Here is a 12,421-nt window from a genome sequence, read left to right on the forward strand (position 1 = left end):
GAAGATTTGTGTGCTGAAGAGGCCAAGTGGAACGTTTGAGGTCAGACAATGGCACAACATTTGTTGGGGCAGAGCAAGAGTTAAGAGAGGCCTTGGCTGCCATAGACCACAGCAAGATTCACAATGCTCTCCTGAAAAAGGGCATTAACTGGACTTTCAACCCCCCTGCTGTATTCCATCATGGCGGTGTCTGGGAGCGACTCATCAGAATGGTCAGAAAAATCTTGTTTTCTGTTCTACAACAACAATCGTTAGATGATGAAAGCCTTCATACTGTCCTGTGTGAAGTCGAGGCCATCCTCAATGACCATCCCATAACCAAGGTTTCTGATGATGTCAATGACTTAGAAGCTCTCACTCCAAATCATATGATTTTGCTCAAAGGGAAACCTATTCTTCCCCCCAGAGTCTTCGAAGAAAACGATCTGTACATCAGGAGACGATGGAGACAGGTTCAGTACCTGTCGGATCTGTTCTGGAAGAGGTGGACCAGGGAGTACTTGCCGCTATTGCAAGAGCGACATAAGTGGATAAAGCCTCAGATAAGTTTTGTGACAGGGGACATTGTCGTCATCGTGGATTCTACAGCACCACGTGGATCATGGGTGCGAGGAAGAATCCTACAAACCTTTCCCAATAGGACAGGTCTTGTTCATCTGTTCGTCTTCAAACTAAGACAAATGTAATTGAACGACCTGTAACTAAAATCTGTCTGCTATGTGAAGCTACAGATTGACAATTCATATGGTTTATGCAATAATAACATTCTATTAATTACAAATACTCATTTGTAAGAGTTTGTATCTGTTACGATATAAGTTTTTGTTTTGCTTTACATTTTTATGGCTCCTTTAAATAGTTTGAGAATTGCTTTGTCTTCTGCCAGACGCAATTAAGGGCTGGGGTGTAAGAGCCATACTTGATTTGTGTTTTGTATAATATTATTTCATGCCTCTAGGGGTGTTAAGCCAAAAGGCCTAAGTTGGCCATAGGTCATTTAAGTGGATGCCAATCAGGGGACAGGTGTTGCTAATGAGAGGAGGGAAACAGTTTTTGACTGTGCTCAGTCCAACACAGAGAATGGCTGTATTTTGGTTTATTATTTCATTTAAACTTATTGGAAGTGATGGACACTGAGATAATTTGAAACACTATTGGTAAGATAATAAATTCATCATTATAAACGTATGAAAACGACTGGACATTAATTTTGATTGAGTACATGTCTAAACCATCAGGCCTATTAGCAGCCAGTAGGGCTTAAGTATAGGGCTTTAGTGTCTACAGGGTTGTTTCACTGAAAATCCAAGAGCAGACAGAAAGAGAGAGCACACTCAGTTTGAATGGAAGCACAGACTTTGAGCACAAGCAGACAAAATCGAAGTTTGAGGACGGGATATTTGAATGTGAGTGCCTGAAATCTGTCCATAAAGAAAAGTTTTGAGCGCAAGGGTAAAGTTTTGAGCGCGAGCGTATAGTTTGAGGACAAGCAGAGTAAATCTGAGCACACGCAGGGGCTTTTGAGTCCAAGGGTCGAAAATATGAACGTGAAATTGATAAATAATGCTCTCAAATTTCTTGAACAACCTCTTGATAAAAGATTGGATAATAATTCCACAGAGGGAGGGAAACTCATGGGGCTGCAGTTGGGTAGCCTGCAGATCCAGTGTGCTTTGACCCCACGCCGGAGTAGGTCCATCTCGAGCATGGCTCGGCATGGCTTGGCACATACAAAATTGAATGGAACCCGAAATTGGCACGGTATGGCATGGCTTGGCGCGGCCAAAGGTGTCAATGGAAAAGCCCCATGCCATATGTGATACTGCCGCACTGCCCACAGCAGATGTAGTTGCTCTTTCTACATCCTTAGACCATAATGCTAGTATAGACCAGCTACAGAGCTCCGTAAACTTCGTAGGATATAGGCTTTTTTCTTAGAGTAATTTCGTTTTGTTTATAATTTCGTTGCGTCTATTCGCCTTGTAAATATCCAGTGTATATATCAATGTCTTTTATATATCCTCTCCTCCCCCATAACCCCCCCCCCCCCCCCCCACTCCCACCTAACCTCCAACCCCCCCCCCAGCCACAATCCCCACCCCCCGCAGATCCGGGCCACCCTCTCATCATCACTGAGGATGAGGTGCGCCGGTCGTTGCCCGGACGGCATCCCCGGGCGGGTCCTTAAGGCCTGCGCCCACCAGCTGGCAGGCGTATACACAGACATTTTCAACCAGTCCCTCTCCCTCCGGCAAGTTCCCTCCTGCTTCAAAGCGGCAACGATCATCCCCATCCCCAAACAGCAGAAAGTGACCAGCCTAAACGACTGGCGCCCAATAGCCCTCACGCCCATAGCCAGCAAGTGCTTTGAAAAGCTGGTCATATCACAGATCCGCCCCACACTCCCCCCGGACCACGACCCGCTCCAATTTGCATACCGCCCCAACAGGAGCACGGCGGATGCAATAGCACACGTACTCCACACTGCCCTCTCACACCTGGAGGGGAAGGACACCAATGTGAGAATGCTGTTCGTGGACTACAGCTCAGCATTCAACACCATAGTACCCTCCAGGCTGGTAAGCAAGCTCAAGGTCCTGGGACTAAACACAGCAATGTGTGACTGGATCCTGGACTTTCTGACAGACCGCCGCCAGGTGGTGAGAGTGGGCAACCTCACCTCCTCCCCACTGACCATCAGCATAGGAGCGCCCCAGGGATGCGTGTCTCCAGCCCCTTCTGGTACGACCTCTACACCCACGACTGCGTGGCGACTCAAATCTCTAACACCATCGTCAAGTTTGCAGATGACACAGCAGTCGTGGGGCTGATCTCCAGGTGCGACGAGACGGCCTACAGAGAGGAGGTGAAGGCCCTAGAACAGTGGTGCCAGGAGAACCACCTCTCTCTGAACGTCTCCAAGACCAAGGAGATCATTGTGGACTACAGGAGGGGGGGGGGGGGGGCGGGGGGGGGCGCACACACCCCAATCACCATCAACGGCACAGTGGTGGAAAGGGTGGACAGCTTCAAGTACCTGGGAGTCAACATCCACCAGGACCTGACATGGGCCGGTCACACCGCCACTGTTGTCAAAAAGGCCCAACAGTGACTACACGGACTCAGGCGACTAAAGAAATTTGGGCTAAGGCCAGAAATCCTTAGGGACTTCTACAGAGGCACCATTGAAAGCCTGCTGACTGGCTGCTTCACCACCTGGTACGGGAACTGTACCACCATGGACCGCAGGGCGCTATGAAGAGTGAGACGCGCGGCCCAGCACGTAACAGGATGTGAGCTGCCAGAACTGCAGGAACTATATAACGGCAGGATTGCACTGGTTGCATTTGCGTTGCATTGCAGCTGTTCTCCGGTTTTGCTCCGTGCTCTGTGCTCCGCCAACACTAACCGGCTGCGTGCAGAGCACGTCACGGCTCCTCTCCGCCAGACAGCTAGAGTGACGAGACCCACAGGTTATCACGGTAAAATCGCGCGAGACAATTTGTATGTTGGATAAATACAACAACAAACAGGCAGAAGATCATTGTTCCCAACTGGAGAAGCAGAGGAGGGGTGGACTTGCTTGGTGTTGTCCTTGTAAAAAGGATGTGTTGTGTCATATATTATTTTGTGGTTTTCCACTTCAATTATGAACTTTTCCTCATACATGTTTGTCCTCTGGCTTGATATTGAATGCTGTAAACACCTCTGACCTGTTGATTTCATGCCTGGCTCCGCCCAACTTGCTGCGGCTTTGCTCCGTCATCCGTGAAAAATAGAAGCCTTGCTTATCTTTTTCGGAGAGCTCCGGATCGTCGGAGCTGGGACGTAGTAGACACGCAACGCAGCGGAGTAGGTGGGAGTTGACACAATGATTAGAGTGGAAACGTATCGGCTCCGATGCCGTACCGCAGCGCAGACGGACCCAACACGGACCTAGTGGAATGTAGGCGTAACCAGCGGTGCCTCAGGAGGTCCCTGAAGATCATCAAAGACACAAACCATCCCCACAACAGCCTATTACCCTCAGGGAGGAGATGGACAGGGTCCCAAAAGCACGCACAAATCGCTTGAGGGACAGTTTCTTCCCGCAGGCCACGAGACTCCTTAACTCATTGAGTGCCAATGACGACTATAGTCGTCAATTCAAATACAATTGCGTTTTTTTGACGGTGGGACGTGGATCAAAGCCAGATCCATCTCCTGTGAAAGTATGGTGGATGTTGAATGTGTAAAAGCTATTTTACGGACCCATTAGGTGGCGACAGTGCTCTCCAGATTAGAGAAAGGCGAGGAAAAAAGAGAGAAGAAGTCATGGGGAAACGGAAATCGCATCGGTATGCATCGATATGCATGAAGCATAACGTTAGCTGTGCCTGCAGCAGCCAATCTGCTGCCACAATTGAGCCCCTCTGTGTCCGCTGCGATAGCCCATCCGCATGATTAGTTGTGGAGTTGTTATTATTCTCAACTGGAAGCGATGGGAGCGGGCGACAAATACACGCGGAACGCTGTAAAAAAGCTGGATGTAGCGCACTTTTCAGTGCAGAGCAAACACAGCACAGAGCCACCAGAGACACACCCACGGAGGAGGGGTTTGCAGTTGAGGGGGGGGGGCACGGCACGCAGGGCAGCATACAACACCGACCCAGACAGACCCAGACAGCAGGCTCGATGGACAGATTGGCAAGCTAGAATATCTGATGCCCACCAGCAGTAAATCAAGACCAGCAAGAAGCTGCAACCAGCAGCGCACGCAGGGGCCAGCGCTGCTGGTTGCAGCTAAAAAATATTATTTTGCCAAACAAAATTCCTTTGTTTTCACTGTTTTATTGAAGGAAATTATTTTTGAGGTGTCACATCAGAAAATATTAGCTTCAGAGTCAGTCATGTGCTTGAAATGCTTCATTTCACAAAAGGCTAATTATCTCAGCTTCTAATTTGAAACGTCTCTTTTTGGTGAAATCAACCTATATTCTCCGGCTCATAACTAAAGAACGGAAAATGATATCAATAAACTTTTTTTTGCTGATGATAGAAGAGAGTCTCATCGTTCTTTGGGCGTGTTCGGTGTTTACATAGTAATATCACACAATATTCTGTGGGCCTCGAGAAATCACTGAAAACGCTCTGAAACTCTGGCACTGGGAGCATCCGTTTTCCAAAAGTGGCTGGCACTCAATGAGTTAACATACACAAATAGTGTAGTAGCTGTACTGTACCGCACTGTAGATGCTACCATTATGTATGTCGAATGTTTAATTGTATGTTTAATTAGGTATATGCTATTTGCACCTGTACGTCAAATACGTCGAATTTAAAATGTTTAAGTACGTCCAAGGTACGTCAAATACGTCGAATTTAAAATGTTTAAGTACGTCCAAAGTATGCACATGACATGTGCACCTATGTGCAGTGAATATGCCACTGTCTCTGACTTGTCTTATCACTCTACTGCCTTATTGCTTGTTGTGTCTCTTGTTGTTTTTGCACTCATATGCCCTGTTATATTTGTACTATGTTGTAAACGGAGTTCACAGCACAAGAATTTCACACGTGATACTTGTACTACGGAGTGACAATAAAAATCTTGAATCTTGAATCTTGAGATCATATAAATAGGGCCCATGGAGTTCTATGCCCTAGGCTAGGGCCTAGATCTAGCTCTAGTTTGAGTTTCAGGCTGAAGGTGACCTCCGACTCTAGGTTCCTCTTATCGCTGCAATCAGATAAAAATATATCAGTTGCTCATTCTGCTGGTGAGACTGAACCGGTTCTGAGGTCATATCATGACTTCTGGTGACTCAGTAGTAGTAATAATAATCATACTCATATTCATAATTATAATCATACTAATCTAGCTACAAAAAAGACAATGTTTATGTTCTACTTAGAATTAGCACCCATATGCTTCTAAAGTGATACAATGTGGGTTTAACAAGTTTTGTCAAAGTCACTCAACATAACTTGAAAGTCAAGGAAGACAAAGAAAAACACCAAAACTACAAAGGTGGTTTTCTGCAGACATGGGCTGACTCCGCCACTCTGTCGTCTGTTCACCTGAGGGACTGAGTCCGCCCACTCTGTCGTCTGTTCACCTGAGTGGCTGAGACCCAGCAGTCTGTGTACTGACAAGCCTGCTACAGAAATACTGCCGCTAGAACTACTACTGCTAACCCTCACTCTGCTACTGCTGAACTTGCATTACAGGCTTATCAGTCACAGCAGCTTGCCAGCCTTCTGAGTCCTGATGATCTTCCATCACCTCTAATTATGTTTCTACTAACTCTGTATTGAGAGGCAAACTGAAGTCACATCAACTTTGAGTGCCGTCTTCAGATGGTCCGGTCCTTTGGGTGCTGGTCCTGTGTGGGCAAATGGAGCGTCGACAGAGCCTGCAATCTCTGGAAGAGCAGCTCAGGTGTCCCGTCTGCCTGGACACTTTCACCGAGCCACTGATGTTACAGTGTGGACACTCCTACTGCAGGTACCTACATATAAAGTTGAAGTCAGAAGTTTACATACACTTAGGTTGAAGTCATTAAAACCTTTTTTTAAACACACCACATTTCATGTTAAAGAATAATTTCGGTATTTTTCAACCTGGACCCTATTTTCATTTTGTTTATGTACAACTAAGTCATGTGAGCAGACAGGTCCATTACAATGTAACTACATATGAACTACAGTTGAACAGACTCACTCCATTTTACAGGTCCATTACAATGTAACTACATATGAACATCATTTATAACTATTGGTAATTACTGTGTAATTACATTTGGTGTTCATGTGTAATTACTAGGGGTGTCACGATACACTCAGTTCACGATACGATACGTATCACGATACTGGGTTCACGATAACGATACGATACGATACGATTTTAACAATATTTTTTTAAACTTGAATAATGACAATATATGACTGGAAAAGTAGTATTTTATTTGAAATGCACAAATACAAAACATGCTGTTGTGGGAAATTGTTATTACAATAACAACTAGAAAAAACATGAGATTGGAGATAAGGCTTATCTTGAAATAGAATGAGTTACACCGTCACTTAGATTTACTTTGAACTAAAAGGTTTCTCAGCAGTATAAATTCTCATTATGCATCTTCAGTTTTTCTTCAAACTCAAACAACAAGACTTTTCTTAGTCTATTTTTTATGCATCTTCAAATTTTCCTGTCAAGTAAACAGTTTTGCCAGAAACTCAATTGAATGGTTTCTCTCCTGTATAACTTCTCATGTGTCTCTTCAGAGACTTGTTCAACTGAACTACTTTCCACACATTGAACTTCAACAAACAAAGACGTTTCTTTGTCTATTTTTGGGGGGGGGAAAAAAAAATTTTTTTTTTTTTTTTTTTTTTTTTCACGATATGAGATTTCATCTCAACGATACATATCGTGACGTTTTACTATCGCGAAATTTCGTGGGACGATATATTGTGACACCCCTAGTAATTACAAATAGTTCATGTAACTAGGGTACCTCTAAAATAAAGGGTTACCAGTAATGTTTATGCACAATAATTTATAGGTTAGGGCCACATGAATCCATGTGTTACAGATGTAAATTAGCCTGAAGCTATAATCTGGTGCAAGGCATCTGTTTGTTCTTTACTGAGAATGATTAATGTACATGCACACTGTCCCTGCCAAATAAACTGAATAAAATGAAAAAATGAAATGAAGATAAAGGAACCAGCAAACCTCAACTTCATGGTGTACATGTTAATTGATATCTTCACCAACCATTTACTAATACTAGGCACAGATATTTGTGGTTACTAGACGCACACACACACACACACACACACACACACACACACACACACACACACACACACACACACACACACACACACACACTAAACATTATGTGTAGTACAATAAGGAATAGGTGCCCATTTTGCTGTTTTGATTTTTCCTTCTTTTTCTCTGCGACTCATCTTTTATTATTGTTGCTGTTTGTTTGCTTATGTCTAGTTCTCCCTCTTGTCCTGTGCTATGTCATGCGTTTTCATATTGATAACTTGTAATGCATTATAAAAGTTGTTAATAATAATAAAATAAGATTTTACATACTTAGGAATAAATGTCACAAGTTAATTGAAAGCACTCTTTAAGCATAATTTTAAGCCGTTATTGGAGCGCACAAAAGGTGATAGAGAAAATTTACATCACATTAGCATGTGATGTAAATTTTCTCTATCAAAAGGAGACCTATAACATTGGTCAAATTTCCTATTTCCCTTGCATCCCTTCCGTATAAATTCAATCAAAATGTCAGTACTGCCCAAGTATTTATACCTATTTCAAATGATTTTTTTTTGCAGAAATCCTTTTTTATACAATTAGATCGTCTCATTTCTACCTTTATTTGGAATAAATCTGGCCCTCGAATTAAAAAAGCAAGTTTAGAAAGGTCCAAAGTTGAAGGTGGGCTAGGTCTACCCAACTTTTTATACTACTATTGGTCGGCAAATATCTCTAAACTGGCATACTGGATCAACACATTTTTAGGGGAGGAGGGACCTTTATGGTCAACCATGGAACTACAAACTAATCTTGTTTCTCCAATCTCTTGGTTGGCTTCTCCATTACCTTTAAATTCAAAAATGCACAATTTAAATCCTGTGGTGCTAAACTCAGTTAAAATTTGGACTCAATTTAGGAAACACTTTGGTTTCACACAAAACAATTGGCTTATCTCCGTTAATATACAACCACCTCTTTCCATCTTCACAATTAGATCTGGGATATAAAGCATGGCACAGGTGTGGATTTTGTTTTTGATGATAAGTCATTCAGATCATTCAGTTCTCTATGTCAGGACAATGACATTCCAAAGAGACTATTTCCAATACTTTCAGGTTTGCAGCTTCGCTTTCAAACATTTTTCATCCTACCCGAATCCCCCCCAGAGGAATCCAACATACTATATCCTCAATCTTAATCCATTTAGCAAGGGACTAATTTCCAAAGTGTACAATGATACAGAATATACACCCTCCTACAATGGGATAAGACAAGGGCTGCTTGGGAATTTGACATAGGAGAGAAATTCTCTGAAGAGCTATGGGACGCTCTAGGGGGCCCCACATCCATTTTTGTTTTTCAATTAAGGCCGGTGGGAAGAAAAATTTGCCTTTTTTGCATGTTTGAATCTGTTTTAGCCATATTTAGTGGAATATCTCATTTTAAACACACCAATGTTATTGTCTATTGATTGAATTCCTCTCACACTCACACCACTGACTTTATTAAATAGTCATTTTAAGTCACAACTGTAAAATAGCTGATAGCCCCTATATCCGAAAACACAATGTGTCACTCATTGAGCCAAGTAATATTATGTCCAAGAAAGCCTACAGTGAAGCCACTTTACAGACAAGCTTTTTCTGAAGAAGAAAAAGAAAAACACAGGTTGCCAGCCAAGCCTCTTCAGATGTTTCAGCACCGAGGCACAGCCCTCGGTTCAGAACCACCGCAGATGGACAAGCGACAGGCTGTCACAGACAGCACCCTGTCTGCCCCTGTCTCCCTCTCTCTCTCACACACAGACAGGCGCGGACTGCATAATCGGGCACGTCGGGCCGATGCCCGGTGGCCTGGCCTGGACTTTTTTTTTTGGATGGGGGCCAACTGACGAGTGGGCCCGTGGCTGGCGCACCCTCTGCCCCGGTGTACGCTCCACTACTGGACACCATTATTTCACATATTCACTCTTAGGTGGTTTCTGTGTTGGACTCAACCTGATGCAATTTTAAATATTTCATCGCTTGCACTTCTCTAATGATAGGTTGTCCAAAATCTATCAGTCTGTCCGCCCAGAATGCCCAAGGTGCATTCCCTGGCCTCTCTAGGACATATGTTCTGGTCCTGAAAATCTCTAAACAGCTTTTGGTCCTCAATTTGTCAATCTTTTTCATCTTTTTCTAACACAACACTAATTCCTAATCCTTTTACTGCCATCTTCGGTATAGTCCAGTCAGAAGAGAACGTCCAGAGTCACCTAAGAAATGCAATTGCATTTGCCTCTCTTCTGGCCCGTCGACTCATTCTGTTTAACTGGAAGGCAAAAACCCCACCATAATTTAAGCAGTGGACTCATGAAGTGATGGCAATGCTGAAATTAGAGAAGGTCAGATACACGGGTCAAACAAAGGTTTGATGAAACCTGGTCTCCTTTTATTAACTATTTTAAAACTGTATCCTTTGACTGAATAATGTGTAACTGTTATATCATGTCAACTGGTTTGTTAATGTATCAAGTGTAAGGGACAAGGCTGGCAATTTTTTCCCTTTCTCTCTTTTTTACTTTATTGTATTTGTTTGTCTTGTTTGTAGTCCTTAGTTTGTTGTGGGACCCTGGATGGGAGGATGTGGGTGGGGGTGGGTGTTGTACTTTAGGGTTGTTTGTTGATATATATATTCACATTTCAAACTGAACATGTTTTATATACTGTGAAATTTTAAAGTTGGTAAAAAAGTTGGTAAAAAATATATATTTGTGAATGTTACATCATCCCGTGCAGTTGCTGTGTGCATTCCATGACCATGGACCTGCTGGGCCAGCTGCAGTGTCCGGTGTGTCGCTGTGCTGTGGACGGAGACAGCCCTCCTCCTAACGTCAGCCTGGCTCGTATCATAGAGGCTTTGCAGGTAAAACCAAACACCTGTCACCACACTGTGGACACAATGACAGCCACCTCAGGTCATTAAACTGTTCTTCCTAAACCAGTGATTCTCTACTTTTTCATATCAAGGACCCCTAATTTACTACACATTACATTAAATGTTACATTACATTACGTCATTTGGCAGACGCTTTTATCCAAAAACACATTTTTGACAGCAAAAGATAAATCAACTATGCAACACAATGTATGACGGCTACAACTTCTGAAGGAATAGTGGTAAAGTTGTTGTTTTTTGAGAGAGAGAGAGAAAGATGTTAGTTCAAGAAGGGCCCAGATGGAGCCTGAAAAGGTGTGTCTTTAGTCTTTGCCGAAAGATCGGCAGTGATTCGGCCGTCCTGACCGAAGGTGGAAGCTCAGTCCACCATTGAGGTGCCAGGGACGAGAAGAGTCGCGAATGGGATGAACGACTTTTGAGCCCCCATAGCGGAGGAGGGGCGAGGGGTCCTGCACTGGTGTAGGAGCGGAGGGAATGGTGAGAGATTTGGAGCCTGACCATAGATTGTAGGTACAGAGGGGCTGGTGTACTACCCTGTAGGCCAGAACCAGTGTCTTGAATTTAATGCGTGCCGAGATGGGAAGCCAGTGAAGGTCCCGGAAGAGGGGAGTGAGAGAATTTGGGTTGGTTGAATACCAGACGGGCTGCAGCGTTCTGAATGAGCTGAAGCGGTCGGATGTCAGCGGCAGGACGGCCGGCCAGAAGCACATTGCAGTAGTCCAGGCGGGAGATAAGTGACTGGACCAGGAGTTGTGTCGCTTCCCTGGTGAGAAACGGGCGAATGTTGTACAAGGAGAACCTACAGGAGCATGCTGTGGCAGCAATGTAGGCCGAGCAAGACAGCTGGTTGTCAATGATCACCCCAAGGTTCTTAGCTGTTTGGAAGGGAAGCACAGTGGTATTGAGATGGAGAGGTCTGCGAGAGGACAGTCTTTCCCTGGGAGGAAGAGTAGCTCTGTCTTAACCAAGATTGAGCTCGAGGTGGTGGGCAGACATCAGAATCAGAATCAGAATCAGATATCATTTATTCACCATTATGTTATGTAACATATAGGAACTTGTTTTGGCATTAAGGTGCATTAATCTTTTTTCACATAAGAGCACAGTAACGCCAGTCACCGATATCTTTGGGTGTCTCTCACACACACACACACAATGGCGATTTTACGTTGGTGCACTGGATGCACGTGCACCCCCTTGTGGCCAGATAAAAAAAAAGAAATGTCTATATGTAAACGATTTAAACAAAATCTTATAGAATATATATATATATATATATATATATATATATATATATATATATATATATATATATATATATATATATATATATATATGGGCATTCACAGACTAGTCGCCTAGTAAAACCAGTAGTCGACACTGTGCTTAGTAGTCGACTAGTCGTTTAATTAAAACATTTTTATTTTATTTTTATCTTTAAGAAAGAACATGAGGTAACATGAGCGGGGGAGGGAGAGCAGGGGGAATGTGAGAGAGGAAAGAGCAGGAAAGTGAGGAGGTGGGGAGGGAATGGGAAATGTGGGGGAGGAGAGATCAGGGAAGGGGATGAGGTGGGGAAGAAGCAGGGGAAGGGGGAAAGATGAGAGAGCAGGAGAAGGAAGGAGGGAGGGAGAGCGGGGGGATGTGGGGGAGGAGAGAGCAGGGAAAGGGAGGAGGTGGGGAGGGAATGGGAAATGTGGGCGAAGAGAGAGC

General features: G+C 43.9%; 1 protein-coding gene across 1 annotated transcript in view; it reads left to right on the forward strand.

Moving 5' to 3' along the window:
* Window positions 1–6,377: 6,377 nt before the first annotated feature.
* LOC310789218 (E3 ubiquitin-protein ligase TRIM50-like) overlaps window positions 6,378–12,421 on the forward strand; it is a gene marked incomplete at both ends in the record, with an annotated part of 138,639 nt that continues 132,595 nt past the window's right edge. Inside the window, 2 exons of the mRNA XM_083650806.1 lie at window positions 6,378–6,487; window positions 10,549–10,675. Coding sequence (XP_083506932.1) covers window positions 6,378–6,487; window positions 10,549–10,675 — 237 coding nt within the window. The remainder of the gene's footprint in view (window positions 6,488–10,548; window positions 10,676–12,421) is intronic.

This window comes from Poromitra crassiceps (genome assembly GCF_964638095.1).
Source record: "Poromitra crassiceps genome assembly, chromosome: 14".
NCBI lineage: Eukaryota > Metazoa > Chordata > Actinopteri > Beryciformes > Melamphaidae > Poromitra > Poromitra crassiceps.